Source organism: Hevea brasiliensis, chromosome 5 (assembly GCF_030052815.1).
Source record: "Hevea brasiliensis isolate MT/VB/25A 57/8 chromosome 5, ASM3005281v1, whole genome shotgun sequence".
Lineage (NCBI taxonomy): Eukaryota > Viridiplantae > Streptophyta > Magnoliopsida > Malpighiales > Euphorbiaceae > Hevea > Hevea brasiliensis.
The window spans coordinates 91825461-91846673 of NC_079497.1; the positions used below are offsets into that span (position 1 = coordinate 91825461).

Here is a 21213-nt window from a genome sequence, read left to right on the forward strand (position 1 = left end):
AGCTTTTAACCAAGTCACAGATCCATCAGGACTCACTTTCACTGTGAACACCCATTTACAACCTACAGCCTTCCCACTAGTGGGCAGAGATACCAAGTCCCATGAATCATTAGTCTCTAGAGCCTTCATCTCCTCTCTCATAGCATCACACCAGTCGGGATGGAATACTGCCTCACTAACAATTTTGGGAATATGGATAGAGTCTAAAGAAGTAACAAAACAGTGAGAACAAGAAGACAACTGATTATAAGAAACAAAAGATAAGATAGGATAAGTATATATGCGTTTACCTTTATGAAAAGCAGTTGGTAAATCAAGGTCGAAATCAGGACCAGAATCAGGAACTGGATCTCCCAATGAAGAAGCCGATAGAGAGTTTGAGTCTGAGTCTTGGATCTCTTCCATCCTCCTAGGAAAGGTCCTGGAATAAACATGAAGAACTGGTGGTTTAGGCTGAACTGGTACTGAGGCTGAAGGATCAAATGATGGGAGAGGCCTAGACATAGTATATATTAAGAGATCATCCTCCTCCCCCTAACTCTCATACACAGATGATTGAAAAAAAAATAGGGTAAACTCAAAATAATGTAATATCAGTAGATACAAGATATTTATTGAGAGTAGGAGAAAAACACCGATACCCCTTTTGAAGACGAGAGTACCCAAGAAAGACACACTTGAGAGACTTGGGATCCAATTTGGTAACCTGCGGACGAACATCACGGACAAAACAAGTGCATCCAAAAATATGAAGTTCAATAGGAAACAAAGACTTAGAGGAAAACAACACATTATAAAGAATGCAACCGTGAAGGACAGATGATGGCATACGGTTAATTAGAAAACAAGCCGTGGAGACTGCATCAACCCAAAAATGTTTACGTACCTCCATTTGGAAAAGAAGTGCTTTAGCTGCCTCTAGAAGGTGACGATTCTTTCTTTCGGCAACTCCATTTTGAGGATTGTCAACACAAGAGGTCTGATGGAGAATACCATTCTATGACATATAATTCTGAAAACTGTTGGAAAGGTATTCTTTTGCATTATCACTTCTCAAGGTACGAACACATGCATTAAAATGTGTTTTGATTTCAGCACAAAAGGCACAAAAGATAGAAAATAACTCTAAATGATTTTTCATTAAAAATAACTAAGTAACACGAGAGTAGTCATCAGCAAAGGTAACAAAATACTTAAACCTAGTTTTAGAAATGATAGAACATGACTCCATACATCAGAATGAACTAACTCAAAAGGAAACGAAGCCCGTTTCTTGACTCGAGACACTGTAGACAAACGATGGTGTTTGGCAAATTGACATGACTCACAATTTAAAACTGACAATGACTGAAACTGTGGACATAACTTCTTCATGACAGATAGGGAAGGATGGCCCAACCGACAATGAATTTCGAGAGGACTTAAAGCACTGGAGCACACAAGAGATCTTGGCACCTGCTTGTCAATGATGTACAGGCCTCCATACTCATACCCTTTACCAATAATCTGCTTCGTCGTAAGATCCTAAAAGAGACAATGATCGGGAAAAATGAGACACAACAATTAAGGGTACGAGTAAGTTGACTAACATAAAGTAAATTAAAAGCAAATTTAGGTAAGCATAAAACTGAAGACACAGAGATTGAGGGTGATATATTAGCTACACCAGTATCCATGACACAAGATTTGGACTCATCAGCTTGACAAAAGAAGAGGAGTAATGAGGTTGAAATTGAGACAAAAGACTAGAGTTACCTGTCATGTAGTCTATAGCCCCAGAATCAATGACTCACTTTGAAGAAGATGACACAAGACATGTAGTAGAATTATCTAACTCAGCAATAGCAGCGGCTAGTGAATTAGTGGGCTTTAGTGATGCCTGATACTGAGAGAATAGTGCATATTCTTCAGCAGAAACTAAATTGTTTTTTTCAGAAGGAAGAGCTATGGTAGACTCCTCGACTGCTATTTTCGCCATCTGAATCCGCTTATTCTTATTCTGAAGCTGTGGGCAGGTTCTTTTTGTATGTCCTGGCTCATGGCAATAATAGCACACAATGCCTCCTGAGTCACGGTTATGGGCAACTTCCCCACCTCACTGATTACCCCTATTGCCATTGAACCCCCCTCTATTAGCCTGCCTCCCACTATCAATGCGACCAACCAAGGCACTATTAACAGACTGTGGAGGTTGAAGAGATTTCAGAACCAGAAAGAATTTGAGATTTGGCAGTCTCAAACTCTGGAGGAAGACTTGCAAGAAAACTCCTCACAGCCATTTGCTCCCTTTGAGCCTGCTGGACTTTCACATCAGGATTAAATGGCATCAATACATTGAGTTCCTCACAAACTCGCTTAAAATCCATAAAATAAGTTGTAAGAGACCTATATTGCTTTTCTGCTCTATAGAATGCCTTGCATACTTCGTAAGTACGAGAAATATTTCTTTTGTTGGAGTACAAAAATTCTAAATAATCCATCATGTCTTTAACAAACTCACAGTGATTAATTAAACTAATTACCTCACTGCTAATGAAATTTCGAATCTGTAGGAATAACCAAGCATTTTCCCTCATCCAAGTCTACTTTGTATCATCATTAGGAGGATCTTTGGTAAAGTGATCATCCTTATCAATACTTCGCAAATAAATACGAACGATCTTGTTCCACTCTAAATAATTGGAACCATTAAGTTTGTGCTCCGTGATTTTGGTCATCACAGGAATACATCAGCAATCACATTTTCGGTATCTGCCATTCTAAGAAACTTAACACAACCAATTTATCAAGGAGCAAATTACCCAAAAATTTCTTCAAAACTACCAAGATGCACACCAAAGCACAGAAAGCAATATCAAAACAAATACGAGATAACTCAGAAACAAGACAACACGCTTGGGTTGTCAAAAAAATAGTGTAAACAGTACCGTTTTAAACCTCCGAACCACAAAAGGCACAAGAATCAAGGAGCTACACACCGGGTAACTTATCCCTATCCAAGAAGAGGCCGTTGGAAGTGCTCGGAAAAGAAACGGACGGCGACCGGACGACGCTCGTGCTCTGACGCGCTGGCGCGTGAAACTGAGTTAATCCTTCTATCGGCGCGTGCGGCTCCACTAGTGACCGAACCTCCTGGAAGCTGGTCACCGACGACCCATCTAGCGTTTGGGGTGGGAGGTGAGACAAGATGGCCACCCTTGATGGTGACCCAATTCTCCAGTAGCCAAAAAAAAAAAAAAAAAAAGGAATTTCCTTCACAATAGCTCTGATACCATGTTGTGAAAATATTTTCTCATATTTCTCAAAGAAGGATTATAACATATTTATACAATTGTGATCCTAACTAAGAAGGAAAGTAATCCTATAATTAAGCAAATACATATCTACAATGCTATAAGTTGGGGATACAAACAAATATACAAAGTTGACATTCCATAACAATCTTAATTCAAATTACTTGGGGATTGGTGTAGGGATTCTTTTCATGTTAAGAGTGAATTAAATTTTGAGTTTTAAACCTATTGAATCTTAAAACCTGATAAGGCAATACGAATGGGGTAACCGATATACTATCGATTCAGCCCTCATTTACGTTTATTTGTGATTCAACCTATAGATTTCAGTACCAGTAGCTAGGGTGGGGAATGGAATTGAATCATATCATTTGAATGTAGAATCATATCATTCTAACAACTATGTTTTCAACACGTCAAACTCCAAATCATTCATATTACAGTTATTGAAGATTGTGCTGATAAGCTTTTCAACAATAATATCAAGTGTTAAAAGAAAGAGCATAGGTATGTAATTATTTCCAGAAATCTTATCAATGAAAATAACAATTCCAATATTGCCAAAAATTGGAATTTATTGTTACCAAGCTCATTGAGAACTTAAAAACTGCCGAATCAAAAAATCATACACTTGATCCACTAAAACTTCTTTCTCATATTGAAGGGTGGATATTTGGAATTCTAAAAGGGCATCTATCCAAGAAAATTCCACTTGTTTACATATTAACAAAGTTTTGACTGCCAAAGCAAAGGTTAATTTGCACTCTGGCCAACTGCATGAAACTATTTCACCTTTGAGTCTTGTACCCAAATATGGAGGGAAAAAATTACTATGCTCATTTCACTTTTCACAAAAGAAGGCATTATTGAACTAGTTACAATGATAAAGAACATGCCACCAATTACACAAACAGATGAAAAGCAACAGCTGACAGTCTTATTTTCAAAAGGACAGTGGAGTGAAAAGGTCAAGAACTTTGATGAGAAAACACTGACACAGGCTATAGTCATTTCCTTCAAGAAATGCCAACCTGTATAGTATTTGTTCCCACTAGTTCAAGAAACAAAATCCTAAAATTAAGAAATATTTACCCATTATGAATTATTTCAATATTTACAACCTAAATTCCATGTCAACCAAGAACAGGGAAATAAATACAGGAATAGTAAAGTCTATAACAACAAAATCTAAATAGCACTGCTGCATTGGAATCTCATCTTTGTCAAAAGGAGTCTTTCCTGATAGCATAATTTCATGATAGAAATCCAAATTTTACAATATATATTAACAGTTTCTATATTATAATAATAAACAATTTTACATTCTTGAATATCTTATCTTCCGTCTAAAGTATGTACATAACATTTCATTGATCATCTAAAGTAAAATGTACACATTTGATGACTTGCATTGTACCAGGGCAAGCAGCCTGATTTTCTTACTAAAACAGTCATTCAACTTAAAGAGCAGAAGATATCAAATTCAAAAGTAAATTGAAGTTGTCAATGTATAGAAACTGAAAAAGTGATTTTCCTTATTAGATGTGAAGAGATTAAAACAAGAGTAGATATAGAAAATTATGTATAACAACTTGATAATTTTATATTTAAAAATATACAAATGACAACAATATCATTATCCACAACAGTCAATAAATAATACAAAACAAATTGTAGAGTTGAAGTACGTTCTCCCAAAACCCCTTTTACTTATTTTTTCAATGGATTAGCAAATCAACATCATATACACAGACAGGCACACAAGCACATGATGTGTGCACGTGCACTCTTTTTTTGCACAGTTTATTGCTGCTTGATCAGTCAAGTACATTCAACTCCAAATCTCAACCAAAAAATCTCAAAAGTCATTATTGGTCTAGTGTGGACTATGAAGCATTGGAATAAGCTATAAGCATCTTTATCAACAACTTTTGCAGTTGACGATGCTATAAGAAAATTAAACTGCAGGAAATTGAGGAAATAGACAAATTTTGCGGTTTATTTTTATTTGTATTACCTCTTCAACTGCCTTCTCTTTCAAGCGTTCTGAATTCTTCAAGGACTTGATTTCTGCAAGGGCTTCTCCCAGTTCCCTATCTTTATCTGCAAATGTAAGACAGTACATGTTTAATCACATCCCATAATTACTTAAATTCTGTATTTGACATCAAAAGAATTAAAAGCACAGGGACCACAGGGGTTATGTTTCCTTTACACATAAATATGTTTAAATAGTTTTATTCCATGTTTTCTTGACCAAAAGTAATTTCTTTCTATAAACATATTAGAATTAGCAAGCCAACCAAAATAAAAGAAGGCAAACCTCGAATCACTGGAAGAAACTAAAACAATTGCATCTCACGTGTAAATGGTTACTCAATGAATAGCAAGTAACCCTCTGTTTGGAAAAATGGAAAGTAGAAAGAAAATAAATTAAGGGGAAATACAAGAGGAAAGTGATTATCTCATGTTTAGAACAGAAGAAAAAAAAATTGTAAAGAAAAATTAACATAAATTTTCTAGTTTGAATCTCTCCAATTTGGAGAAAAATAAGAAAGAAAAGTGACAGCAAAATAAATGGAGGAATCCTTTCTTTTGTTTTCCTCCTATCCAAAAAAGAGGAAAGAAAATTAATTAAAATATCTTTATCTATATTTTCCCTTTTCATTTATTTCATCCCTTGGTTTTTTTTTTTTTTTTCCCAAACAGAGTGTAAGAGAAAGAAAACTTCCAAAAAGTAAACACATTATATAAGTAATGACAGCTCTTAAAATAAAATGGCAATTTTCTTAAAAATTTAACAGAAGGCTGGTTTTTATAAGTATTTTTACACCTCACCTTAAAAGTACAAAGGAAGTTGTAATTAATAGCAGTAGCAGCAGCATAGAATGCCATAGTCAAAATTTGGTATCTTCCTTGTCATTTCTTTTACTTGAGGGTCTACATGGATGGATTCACATTTGAAATGAAGGTGGATTCAAATTTGTGTTTCAAGTGAGAAACAAAACCAACATAATATCAAATTCAAATACCTCTTCATTTCAAATCCACATTCATTCAAATGAATCTCAAAAAAATTCCTCTTCTTTCATTTGCAAATCAGAAAGGTGTAACAAAGAATAAATAAGAACTTATGCCATCAAATGAGTTGACCAAATTCTAAAATCCAAAAATATTTCGTTCTTTCTTTACCCTGAGGGTAAAATTGCAAATAAGAGTTGCAATCTGATAATAACATGATTTAACAGATGGAATTCCTTTCTAAGCTTTTATCAATCAGGCAGGTAGATTCCTCATCCTCACCATTCACAACCCCTGCCCAAATAAACAACTCTAATCCCCCTTATACTTTTATGAAATTATACTGATCAACTTCCCCGAACATGCATTGAGCTTACATATAACTTCCTTCGTTGGGTACCATAGATCATTCCCGCAGTATGGCAGGCCACTCCATAAGATAACTTATATGCAAGGCCACTCCATAAGATAACTTATAGTACTTTTTGGAAGTTCTAGATGGGTCCGGTAATTCCATCAAATTCAATTGAAAGATGGAAAATTTTATCTTTTTTCTTTCAAAAAACTATTTATACAAATGAAATTTTTATTAGAACAAGATAAACAAATCAATAAAAGTGAAAGAAGACCAAACAATTGGCCATTTTAAAAATTTAGGGAAGGAAGATATTAATTATGAACATTTGCTTTATCAGCGGAGAAATTACTATGCTAACACATTTTTATTTCAATAATATCCTAACCAATTCTAATTTCTGGAGTAAGCTTACATAAGCCTTACCCATTATCTTTGTATACAACACTATTAGAAGAAAGTAAGCACATTTGATAAGTTTTCTCGACAAAACAAGATTTTTTTTTTCCAGGAAAAAGTACCTCGGACTTCATTTTCTAGGCGCTTAAGCTCAACGCGAACGGGATCAGAGCCGTGCAAAAGAGTAATAATATCATCGACATCTGAACCGGCACGGGAGATAGCTGCTGATGCGGCGGCGGCGGCGGCGGCGGCATTGGGCTTGGATTTGCGTGTCTTGAAGGAAGCCGACGAAGTAAGCACCGGCTTGGCCAGCTCGGCGTCGCCGTTGCTAGTAATGTAGTGGTTGCTGGCCATCGGAGAGAGAAAGAAAGAGAGGGGGAGCAAGATTCGGTGTTACCTAGCTCATACAACGTTACAGCGGAACTAGAAAAACCAGAGATATTTATGAACCCAACTGTGTCGAGAGAGAGAGACATAGAGATTTGAGCATTAATATAGGTTTAGGCGGGGGCTTAAATGAGAGAGAATGGTTTAAAGAAACTGTTGGGACCGTGAAGAGAGATAAAGATATAGTGTTATGTGTGTATGCTAATCACACGCATCCTTCTTATCAGTTTGCTTATCATCGTCGTCAGAATTCAATTCATATGGTATAAATTTTGTATAAATGTTCCATGAAAATAAACGGTCATAAGTCAATTATAAAATCTTTGGAGAGATCGATTTGGTTAAATTCAAATTTGTCATTCAAGCTAATCAAATAAAAATCAAATAAAGTGTTCAAATAGGATATAAGGTGTTTAAATAAAGCATAAAATATTTAAATAGGATATAAAAATATAAAATACTTAAATAAAAAAATTATTTTATAAATTAGACGTAAGTTATTATAATGTATTATATTTTTCATCAAAAATGTCATTAATATGAGGTGATAAGATTTCGAATATGACGAAAATATATTATTCTTTATCTTGTAAATAGGAATTATGATAATAATCAAGTGCACAATTTCATTTTTTTAATTTTCTTTTCAATATTTATTTTCTTTTGACATTTACTAACTCGAGCAAGTAGCTTTGTCCAAGCCCAACCTCACATGTTTTCCTATTTCAAAACATAAAAGAGTTGTTTGCTGATCCGAGAACTACATGTAACATTAGTAAATTTTTATAGTCATTAATATGATAAGAATTTTCAAATTATGATAAAATTAAAAAAGAGAATTATAGTTTTATTGTATTAAGATGTATTAATTTCAATTAAAATAAACATTAATATATTATTACTATTTTATTTTGTAATTAATAAGTATAAATATTAATTTTGTCATTAATAACTAAATAAATTATTAAATTTAATTCATTATAAAGTGATATATATATATATACATATATTAAGCATTATATTTAATAATTATTCAGCAATGCATTTGAAAAATTATATATTAGTTATAAAATTAAAAATTAAAGGGTAATATATATAAAAATAAAAAGTTGGGATATAATAAATAAAAATTTAAAATATGATATATTGAAAAAAAGAGTTGAGGGTTAATTTATATATTCTTCCTCAAGGCCGGATCTACCTTATACTGATCCACTCAATTTTTTTTTTTAAATTATATATATTTTATATAATCTTATTAAAATAATTTTTATACTCTATTAAAATTTTTAAAATATTATTATATTTAATAAATTTAAATTTATTTGATAACTATTGTATTTATTATATAATAATTGGCATTCAGATGAATAATTATTATACTTATTATTTTGACAATTTACCTGTAAAATCAAATTAGAGATTAATTAATGCTTGAATGATTCTTTAAGTATATTTATTAAAAGATATTTTTAATAGTTTTTGCATAATTAAATTTATAAAAAAATAATATAAATAATTTTTAAATATTAAATTTAATCATAAAAAGGTTTTAATTTTTTAAAAATTAAATTTGAAAGAAAATAATAATTTAAATTGTAATGTTAAAGTGATATTATAAAAAATAATGATAATTAAAAGAGAAATAAAAAAATTAAATAATAATTAGTATTTATAAAATAATATAAATAATTTTTAAATATTATATTTAAGTACAAAATATCTTAATTTTTAAAAATTAAATTTAAAAAAAATAATAATTTAAATCATAAATGTTAAGGTAGTATTATAAACAATAATGATGATTAAAAGAGATATAAATAAAATTAAATAATAATTAGTATAAAGGATAATATTGATGATTGATTATGAGATCACAAATTAATGGTTAATTTATTTTAAATTAATAGCCATTAATGACCATTTATTATTATTATTATTATGACGGTAATATATAGTAAATAATATTTTTATATAAATAAATTTATAAAAATAATATAAATAATTTTTAAATATTACATTTAATTATAAAATGTCTTAATTTTTTAAAAATCAAAATTTAAAGAAAATAATAATTTAAATTATAAATATTAAGGTATTATTATAAATAATAATAATAATTAAAAGAAAAAAAATTAAATAATAATTAGTATTTATAAAATAATATAAATAATTTTTAAATATTACATTTAATTATAAAAAAGTCTTAACTTTTAAAAATTAAATTTTAAAAAAATATAATTTAAATCATAAATATTAAGGTAGTATTGTAAATAATAATGATAATTAAAAGAGAACTAAAAAAAACTAAATAATAATTAGTATAAGAAATAGTATTTATAGAAGGTGATATATGGTAAACTTTTCAAAAAAAATACCATGTATCATTTTATTGGAAATGCCTCTTTACTTTATATATGTATTCATTAAGTATAATTAATAAATTAGTATAGCTAACTCTTAATTTTTTATATTTCTACTTAAATTGAGCTTTTTATGTATTTATAATAATTAAATAATAAGTAATTAATACTTTTTCATTATTTAAATTTGAAAGATCAAATTAATTAAAATTATATTTAAAAAATTAAATTATATATTATAACTATTTAGAAAATAAAGAAAAAAATTTAATATTGACATTTCTTTTAAATAAAAATTAAAAATCAGTGGATAGATATTACTTTTAATAATTATACTTTTTTTAAAAAAATTTAATTATTAATTTTTTGTAAAAATTCAAATATCCCCTGATTTTTTGTTATAATTTGGAGCATATATTTTAAAAAAATTAAATATAATTAATATTCTTTAAATTTTGATATTAAACATTTTGAGTTGATAAATTATCATCAATTATTTATTAATATAATTAAAGTAAATGTGTTTAAAATTAAAGGTAGCTATTTTCTAATTAAAAAAATAACTATTTTCTAATTAAAAAAAAAGCAACTTTTTTCTAATGCTTTGAAAAGTACACATTAAAAGTATTATGAAAATAAATTATTTAACTATAGTAAATAGAATTTCACTTATTATCTAAAATTAATAATAATGAATTGAATTATTTAATTTTAATAATAATAAAAATATATAACATTATTATGAACTCAAAAAAATATTTTATTATATTTAAAAAAAAAAATGCTATATCTTTATATTTTTTTTTAAAGTGCAACTATTTTTCTATTAATCTAATATATTTTTTATAAAATAATTTTTTCATAAAAATTATTGCCTCTTTGCAATGTTAAACTATATATATATATATATATATATATATATATATATATATATATATATATATATATATATATATATATATATATATAGCTTATGGTTGATTAATTTTAATAATAATAAAAATATATAACATTATTATGAACTCAAAAAAATATTTTATTATATTTTTAAAAAAAAAATGCTATATCTTTATATTTTTTTTAAAGTGCAACTATTTTTCTATTAATCTAATATATTTTTTATAAAATAATTTTTTCATAAAAATTATTGCCTCTTTGCAATGTTAAACTAAATATATATATATATATATATATATAGCTTATGGTTGATTAAATTATATAGTCATTTTCATCACTTTAAAATATCACATTATTTATATCTTCTTAATATATTAAAGAAATATAATATATCCAATATTCTTTATTTTATTAAAGAAATATATGTTTGTTAGCAAGCACATTTAATTTTGTTTTCATCTTTTTTTACTACTTTTATGTTTTTCTTATTATTAATATTATTTTATAGAGCAACGTAACATTACTCTAAACCCATCATGCTTTCTCTCTATAACCCTCTTGAGGGGGCTGGTTGTGAATCTTCGATAGAAGATGATCGTGCAACGAAGTAAGTTAAACATCGTGAGGGAGATCCAAATCTGGTGGAAGAAGGTATCTCTTACAGTGCTAAAGTTATTGCTAATGTGAGGATGGATGTTGATCATGAAGTAGAAGAATTGGCTAGTGACCTGGAGTTTGATGATTTAGATGTCTCTGTGGATAAATCTGGTCCTTTTCCTATTGTGAAGGTGTCGTCGAAACTACAGAACAATCTTGCTAAAAGGTGGAGGAAAGCAGTTGTGATGAGATTGCCTGGGCGAAGGGTTGGTTACAAGGCATTACTCAATAAACTTGATGCCCTTTGGAAGATGAATGACTTTCAATTGATTGATCTTGACAATGATTTTTTCGTAGTGAGATTTTTCTCCAAGGAAGATTTCCAAAAAGTTCTTCTCGAGGGACCCTGGGAGTTATTTTCTTATTCAGCCATGGGACCCTAGTTTTAATGTTATGAATGCATCCATTGATTCTAATGTGGTGTGGGCTCGTCTCCTTGGCCTGCCTCTTCACTATTATGACAAACGAGTCCTTAGAGCTATGGGCTCAGCGATTGGAATGTAGCCAAGATTGACTATAATACTAGTGATGCACTCAGGGGAAAATTTGCTTGTGTAGCAGTGGCAATGAACTTGAAAGATCCTTTGGTATCTAAGTTATGGATTAATGGGAATATGCAACTAATAGAATATGAGAGTTTACCAGCGGTCTGTTTTTCTTGTGGTAGGGTCGGTCACAAAGATAATTCTTATCCTTATAAGGAACCAGAGTCGAGAGGGGAGGAGGCTGCAAGGAAAGAGACAGAATCTTCCAATGTTGGCGCTGCTTCATTGATAGTAGAAACCGATTATGGTTCATGGATGGTGGTGACACGGAGGGCCAGGAAAGCACAAAATAGGAATGTAGGAATTAGAGATAATCAGGGATCCCATTTCCATGTTCTAGCTGATGATGATGGTACGGCAAGATCTCAGGGAACTCAGGATGACTTGCCTTCTAGGAAAGTTGACGCTTTGCCATCCCATGCAATGTTAAGTTGCTAAAGAAAATTTTCGTGGAACTTGGCACGTGATGAGCAGCCTGTTACGGGGAAAAATTTAAAGGGCAAGAAGGCTTTGATTACTATAGAGAAATCCAATCTTAAGGAAAATTTAATACCTTTAGTCAAAGAGACGGATGTGACGCCGCATTTTAAGCAGATGAAAAGGAAAGCTACGAGACTGCAGTGAAAGTGCTGTCTATGACTCTTAACCCTACTAAACATGCAGTGGTTCAGGTCCATAACATTACTTCTTCTCTTGCTAATCAATCTTCATTGGAAAATTCGGCGGAAACTAATAATTGGATGGTTAATTCTAATAGTACATCTTCCCATGGTTGACCTCCAGACCCTATATCACTGAATGTTTATAATGATGTAATTTCTCATTATAATATTAATGAGTATAACCAGAAAGATGACTCCTTAAAGGGTTTTGTTGAGTATGAAAACCCTGAATTTTCTCAAGGGAGTGACATAGATGTTGTTATAGAGGATGAGGAGGATAAGAAAGGAGAAGATATTGATGAGGACGGAAAAAAGGAGGATACTGATGAAGAAGGGGTGAGTGAGTTTGAGGAGGAAGAATTTAATGATTGTAACAACCCAGAAAATTAAAAAAAAAAAAATTTGAAAAATGGGATTGGCTTGTGACAGTGGGTTTCCCACTGTCACAGCAGCTTTTAAAAAAAAAAAAAAAATCAAAATCAAAAACGGGAGGAGGAAGCCCCCCCCCCCCCCCATTTTCTTCTCTCCCTTCCCTTCCCTCTCTTCTTCTTCTTCCTTTCTCCGGTGACCGGCCGGCGACATCCCAAGCAGCTCCCCACCGGCCTGCGACCCTGCGGCGTCCACCGTGACCACGAAACGGCAAGAGAGGGAGAGGAGAGAGAAATCACGCGCACAAAGGCGCGGCTTCGGCGCGATTTCGGCTTCATCCGACGTCCGATCGAGGCGATTCCGGTGGCGTTGGAAAGCTTGTTCCGAGAGCTTTCTTTTGATACCAATTTTGAAGCAAATGGAGGTCGGATGAGTGAGATATGGAGGAGAGAAGTTTCGGGTTTTTCAAGCTTTTTCGTCAGATCTACGACGATCCAACCGTTGGATCGACGATCCGAGACCACATATGGACTGAGGAAGAGGAGAGGAACATGGTGGTATGATCAGACCCGGCAAATGTCGCCGGCGACCGGCGGTCGGCCACCATGCGCGGTGGTACCGGCGGTGGCTCCGGTGAGCTATGGAGATGGTTCAACTTCCAGAGGCTTCCTCATAAATTTTTGGAATTTTTGAGACACAGATAAACTTCGGGTAAGACAATTTTCATTATTTCTCTGTCTGTGGAGCATAAATACAGTGTTTCTTAAACAGGAAAAATTAGAGAAAAATTCTAAGAAAAATATATGATAAAAGTAAAATTATTTGGAGATATTCTATAGTGTTTGTTGAATTTTTGAGTGATTGTAGAATATTTTTGAAAAATATAGATAGATTTTAGTTAGATTTTAGCATATGGGCATATAAGATTATTTGAAATTAAGATAATTAAATTTTATATAATTGGTTGAAGCTTGAGGATGGAAGTTTAAATATGTAAATATTTAATTGGGTTGGATTAAGAATACGTTAGATGTTGGAAACTTATGGAATCGAGTAAAATTCTTAAATAAAATAATCATGGGTGATTAGAAAATTATAATTCCTTTTGCAATAGCCTTATAATATTATTAAAGACCGCGGGGCAAAATTTTAAAATTTTTAGAGCTTGTTTGAGTGGGTTTTTGAAAAATATCAATTATAGGGACTAAAACGTAATTTTTAAGATTTTGAGTATAGTCTGATTTGGAGGGCCCAGGAGGGGCCATGTGATATTAATGAGATGTGATTGTGGAAATTGAGAATTTAGAAGTGTTATTTGAGCCTCTTTGCAGGTTGGGTAGGTCCCAGGTATAGGGGAAACTCTGCCGGATTTCCGGCATGAATTAGGCTGTCTATTGCCTCTTTAGAGTTTTATTTTGAGTTAGTACTAATAAATTTATAATTTAATTATTAGGTGATCGAGGTCAGCTATTTTTCTGCATCCAGCAGCCACAATAGTCATCGGTGTACTGTGAGTAAAATATTAATTTTAATTGTAATTTCACTATTATTATATGTTCAAGCATGCCCATGCATCACTTATATGCATATAATTATGTAGTTAAACTCTAGGCACGATTTATGTTGCATTGATAACTGTTAAAGTGCCATGAATGTTGTTGCGGTAATTTGGAGCAGCAGCGTGCGGCGTTGGCGTGCGTGATGTGGTGTGGACTATGGATAGGACGGGTAGTCACGCTTGAGTTCTTCATTGACCCGATCCTTCGAGGGGTAGTCACGGCTTGAGTTCTTCGTTGGGACCCTCGATTTGGTTATTAAGTGGAAGTCCGAAATGAGTTCTTCACGCACCAAAGTTGGATTTAAGAGAGTCAGATAGGATCGCCCCATATATTATGATTGATGTTACAGGGTGCGTGAGTGCTCCAAATTACCTTTTTGATGTTATGATGTGAGAATGATGTTGATGTTGCATTTCACTCTACAGGGTGCATTAGTTTTAGATAGTTATAGAGATTATGGTTAAAATTGATATTTTACTCTCTGAGTCGAACGCTCACTCCTGTTCAATATTTTTCCAGGCCACAAGAGGAGTTATTTTACAGAGCAACCTGTTTTCTTTCTCGCAGGTTTAACGTCGATTATTTAATTGTATTATTATTCTCTAAATTTGTAATTTAGAACTCCGCATGTACTAGTAGTAGCATTAAGCCTGTCAGGGACTATATGAATTCAAGTTTGCGTATTAATAAATGAAAAGAAAAATTTTATGAGTTTTAAATGGTTATGAATGAGGTAACAGGGTTGAGCTGGGCTCCCCTGATTTTAGTTTCTGAAAATTTCTGGGCTAAGTTGGCCCGAAATGAAATTATAACAGTTTGATTTAAATTATTTTATATGCATATTGGGCCTAAATTGTGGGCCTGGTTATGGATTTGAGGAATAGTTAGGCTTACTACGGGCCTCGGGGGCTTTAAGCTGGCCCAGGTCCTAGTGCCGGTCCGGCCCATAGGTTGGGTCGTGACAATGATCCCTACCTTCGGGATTAATTTCTCTTTGTTGCTTTTTCTTATGGCTTTCTTGACTTGGAATTGTCAAGGGGCTGACAGCCCTAAGTTCTTACGGTGTTTGAAATTGTTAATTAAGAAATATCAACCTCTGTTAGTTGCTTTGTTCGAACCCCGTATTAGTGGGGAAAAAGCTGATTCTATTATTCAAAAAATTGGTTATCACCGTTCTTTTCATTTGGAAGCTGATGGGTATTCGGGAGATATTTGGCTTCTTTGGAATGAGGATTGGATAGTTAACGTGTTGGAGAGTAATCAACAGTTTATCCACACTGCTATTATGGATGCTTCTGGTGTTCTTATGCATTTTATGGCAATTTATGGTAGTCCAATTCCAAGAGTTAGGGAGCAACTTTGGCTAAACTTGGACCGTATTCATTTGAGCTCTCATGTTCCATGGATCGCTACAGGGGATTTTAATGCTTTACTTACTTCTGATGAGAAGTTGGGAGGTTCTAGACGACAAACGGGTGTGTGCAGGAATTTTAGTTGGTGTGTGCAGGAATTTTAGTTCTTGGTTTTTTAATTCTAACTTAATTGATTTAGGCTTTAAAGGGCCTAAATTCACTTGGCAGAGGGGAAGATTATGGGAACGTCTTGACAGAGCTATTTGTAATTCTCTTTGGAAAAATAGATTCTCTAATGCTACTATTTTTCATCTTCCCAGAATTCAATTTGATCATAGGCCTCTGTTCATCAGGTTGAATAGTGCAACGTTAGATCATTCTAGAAATTGTTCCTTTCGTTTCCAAGCAGCTTGGCTTACGCATGAGGATTTTAGGAATTTCATGAAGGATAGCTGGCCTGCAGGAGGTAATTTTGTTGATTCCTTGGGTAATTTATCTTTGGCTCTTAAAGCTTAGAACATAAATGTTTTTGGGAATGTTTTTCATCATAAGAATAAATTGCTTGCTCATATTAATGGAATCCAAAGGAGATTAGAAGGTTCTAATTCTAATTACTTATGTAATTTGGAGACTGAATTAAGGAAGGATCTGGATGTTGTCTTGCAAAGTGAAGAACTAATTTGGCTCCAAAAGTCTAGGAATGATTGGATAAAGTAGGGGGACAAAAATACTGCTTTTTTTCACTCCAAAACCCTGAATAGAAGAAAAAGAAATAAGATTGAATTTCTAAAAGATGATAAGGGTAACTGGGTTGAGGATCAGAATATTCTTAAAATGATGGCTTGTAATTTCTTTATGAAGTTATATTCAGAAGATTCTACTTCTGATGATGTTGCTTATTTTCGAGGCAAGTTTCCTGTCTCTTCTTTGGAGGATTTATCTCTTCTCACTAAGTCTGTCATGCTTCCTAAGGTTAAGTCTGCTTTATTTGAGATGAAGCCTTGGAAAGCTCCTAGGTTGGATGGGTTCCATGCAAGCTTCTTCCAGAGTCAATGGCATATTGTTGGTGAGAAGGTTTATGAGCAGGTGAAATTAGCTTTTTCAGGTTACCCTTTGAATTGTAGTTTGAATGATACTTTTATCTCTCTTACTCCTAAGGTGCCCAATCCTGTCTCTATTGTGGATTTTCGGCCTATTAGCTTGTGTACTGTTATGTATAAGATCATTACTAAAATCTTAGCTAATAGATTAAAGAGATTGCTTCCTAATTTGATTGGGCCTCATCCGACTAGTTTCATTCCTGGAAGGAAAATTACTGACAATATTGTTATTGCTCAGGAGATAATGAATTCTATGAGGAATAAAAAAGGAAAAACTAGTTTTCTTGCTATTAAGGTAGACCTGGAGAAAGCTTATGATCGTATGAGATGGATATTTCTTCGTGACACCTTGGAGGATGCTGGTTTACCTTCTGATTTCATTGTTATTATTATGAACTGTGTCACTTCCACCAGTATGCAGGTCATTTGCAATGGAGCTGTTACTAAGAAATTCTCTCCATCATATGGTCTCAGACAGAGAGATTATAACACCTCGAGCCTCCGAGTTGTGAATAGTATCATTTTTGGCATGTGACTAGTACTATTCAAAGACACATTGAGGACCAAAAATAAATAGAAAATTAATGGAGATAGACACAATAAAAATTCAAATGACCCAAAAATATAAGGACTCACCGGGTATATTGAAAAAGAGGGATTATGACCCGATGAGCGGCATTTTGATCAATTCACCTTAAGAGTTGACTTTTGACCAAAATGTTAATTAATTTAAGTAAAATTAATGAATTTAATTATGAAATAATTTTTTTTTTAGGAAAAGAATTCAAGTATAAAGTGAAAGGAAAATAAAAGAAACAAAAATCTAGAATTTTAAGTCCATTTTGATCCAATTAAAATTTTAAGACCAATGGGCTTTGGACAACTTAATTAAAATTAATTAAATAAATCAAAAATTAGGATAAGTATAAAAGGAAGTCATCTTCCTCCCTCCCTCATTTAGTTGCCCTCCCACACACCTCCTCTCCCTCTCTTTTCTTTCTTCTCTCTTCATTCTTCCACTTACAACCTCTCTCAACCCTTAATTTTCTCCACTTTTTCTCCATGGGTTTTCTATCTAATTGGTAGAAAACATCATATTTATGTTTCATTGAGAGATTAGAAGCTAAGAGAACAAAAGAGTTAGAAGAAATTGAAGATTAGAAGTGGTCACTTGAGGTAAGTTTCTTTTCATGTTAGATTAGTTGTATAAGCCTTGAATGAAGTTAACTTATGATGAAATTTTATAAGAAATTGAAAGGAAACATGCATGGAACCTAAACTAGGGTTTTGGCCAACTTAGGGAAAATTAGGGTTTTTATGTATTTTAGTTAAATTAATGATAAATCTAAGTTAGATTGAGGTAGTATGCATGATTGGGGTAGTAAGATTTCATGGGATTGCATAAATTAAACTATGGAAGATTAGGGTTCATGGGAAAATTGGGTTTTGGTGCTAGAGAGTGAAATTGGTGTGTGTAGTGTTAAATTATGGTCATTTGAGGTTTATTTAGTTTGAATTGACATTGGGTTGATGAATTGAGGTAATGAAATGGTAGGATTAGGGAAATTGCAAACTTTAGTATTTGAAAATTGTAGGTTTTGTATTAGGAAGTGCCATTGATGTGTTAATGTTAAATTATAGTCATTTTGGGCGAATTAAATGTGAATTGAGATTGGTTAGTGGAAGTAATTGAAGAAATGAAAATTTTAACTTAGGGCAGAATTTTGGACACTGAATTCAGTGTGTTTGGAAGCCCATAACTTGAGCTACACAACTCCAATTTGTGTGAAACCAATTGGAAACGAAACTTAATACATAGGGCTAGAATTTTTATGAAGATACCCTGCCTCGAAAATGACCTTAAGCTATCCGAAATGAGCCTTGAACTTGGAGACAGAAATTTGGAACCTGCAGAATTTGACCATATGAACAGTAAATTTTGCATGGCCATAACTCTCTCTAAAAAACTCCGATTTAGGCGATTCTTGAACCGGTGGAAACCGTAAAACATTTCATATGAAGAACTTGAGGCCAAATTATGGACTTAACCTAATCAAATTGCTGAGCAAAGTTGAATCACTGAATCTGCAGAATTGCAGATTTACCATATGAATAGTAAAATTTGCATAGCCATAACTCTCTCTAGAAAACTCCAATTTAGGTGATTCTTGAACCGATGGAAACCTAAGACATAGTAGAACATTTAGTATGAAGAACATTAGACCTAATTATGGACTTAACTTAATCAAATTGCTTAACGAAGTTGGATCAATAAATCTGCCAAAACTAAATCTGCAGCATGAACAGTGACGTGAACAGTAATCGTGTTTTGGGCATAACTTGAGCTACACAGCTCCGAATTAAGCGATTCAAAAAGGAAAATAAAGTTAAGACCTAGATGAACAATTTTCATGAAGAACACCTCAGCAAATTATGATCGAAACTAGGTAAATATTGGATCCAAAGATTGGGGCACCAAGTTGTCCAAAACCAAAATTTTTAAAAAATTGCAAAGCTAATTTGGGATACATTAGATATTCATGTAATGAGTTCTTGGCAGCATTGAGATGCGTATTGAGACATTCTATTTGTGTATTTTTAGTAGAGAAAGAGATTGGGATGGACAAGGAATAGTGAGTAAAGAGAAAGGAGAGCATTGAAGGTTTGTGCACAAATAACATTTTCTTCGTTTTTAAACTTGTAAATTTTTTGAAATGTGTTTATTTGAATGAGTTTGCTTTGAACAAGTTTACTTTGACTAGAATATAGTTTTTCTCTTGCATTTGAGAAATTTAGGTGTTGCCACCTTTATTTGGATATTATGATGAATTTAAATGTATTTATTGATTTATAAATGTGATTGTTGAATGAAAAATTTTTGGAAACTGTTTTGAAACCACAGTTAGCATGACAGTCCCTTTTGGAACTCACCAGTAGTAACAACTACTTGGGGTTGATAATTGATATTGATTATATCTCCCATTAATAACGGTTAGTGGGGTAAGACTACATGAGTACTCATTAGCTAGCTAGCCCTTCCCTCATTAATAACGGTTAGTGAGGTTGAGATTGCTTTGTCGTGGTGTACAACACGGCACTGATCGTGAAATTTTGTGTCATGGCCTGAACTGTGTGTTAATGTTGGCAACACTAATGCTTTGTGAATTGCGATTTATGAAGTGTGATTTCTCTTTTGAAATGTTATTCCAATAAATGGCTCTTATGGACTTAGAACTATTGTGTAGTTTTTATGCTTGAGAAAAATGTGATTTATTATGTTTTGACAAATTGTGTTTTACCTTAAGTTTTAAAGTTATTAGTTGTGCACCACTGAGTGATATACTCAGCGATAGCTTCTTTATGCTGTCGCAGGTAAGAGAAAGGAGAAGGCTGCCGAGTGAGAGACTTGGAAGCAGCATTTTGGTATTGATTGTGGGTATTTACGTTAGGTATACCCTTGTGATTCCTTTGGATGTATTTTGTACCTATATGTATGGATGTACGGACATTGAGCAGTTTGTATTAAAAAGTACTGCATTACTAAAGTATTTTGCGTTTGTAACTATTTGTATTTTATTTTGAGACATATGAAAATGTAACTTTTGTAATATTTAGACTATCATTATTTCCAATGAATGTTTACATGGAATTTTAACTATTCTCATACAGTTTTCCGTAAAAGAATTGATAAGATAAAAAGTTATGATTTGTTTTAAAATCCTTTGTAACATAACTAATGGGTTATCGGTAGGTGAAGTTTGGTAATTCATTAGGTATGCTATGGGAACATGTCATGCCTTACTAGGGATAAGGTGTGACATCTTTTAGAGAAATTCCAGGATGGGTGACCTCCTGGGAAGTTCTCCATTCCACCTATGGGACAAAACTGTGAGGCTTATGGCCAAAGCGGATAATTCCTCTAGTGGTTGGAGCCCGATCGTTACAATTGGTATCAGAGCCGCTCGCGTGTCCTCTTGAGCGATGGTGGGGCAAACCTCAGTGAGGATGCTAAGTCCCGAAAGGGGGGGAGACAGGTCCCTTAGGTAAATCCCACATCGGCAAAGCACGAAGATGGTATTGGGTTCAAAAAGTAATGATATATAAAATGGGGGAACTAATCACTAGAGGCGACTTTTGGTGGAATGGCCTGGAGAGTTGGAAGAACTCTAGGGTTAAGCGTGCTCGCTTAAGAGAAATCCTAGGATGGGTGACCTCCTGGGAAGTTCTCCATTCCACCTATGGGACAAAACC

General features: G+C 32.9%; 1 protein-coding gene and 1 long non-coding RNA gene across 2 annotated transcripts in view; one reads left to right on the top strand and one right to left on the bottom strand.

The window, feature by feature from the left end:
• Window positions 1-7568, bottom strand: part of LOC110658268 (microtubule-associated protein 70-1) — a 34943-nt gene extending 27375 nt beyond the window's left edge. The window contains exons 1-2 of the mRNA XM_021815807.2: window positions 7191-7568; window positions 5311-5396 (exon numbers count right to left, since the gene is read on the bottom strand). Coding sequence (XP_021671499.2) covers window positions 5311-5396; window positions 7191-7425 — 321 coding nt within the window. The 5' untranslated portion in view covers window positions 7426-7568. The remainder of the gene's footprint in view (window positions 1-5310; window positions 5397-7190) is intronic.
• A 5708-nt stretch (window positions 7569-13276) lies between these two features.
• Window positions 13277-15229, top strand: LOC131180249 (uncharacterized). The gene is made up of 3 exons (XR_009149048.1): window positions 13277-13662; window positions 14405-14461; window positions 15030-15229. It is a non-coding gene; the product is annotated as an uncharacterized LOC131180249 (long non-coding RNA).
• The last annotated feature ends 5984 nt before the right edge of the window (window positions 15230-21213 follow it).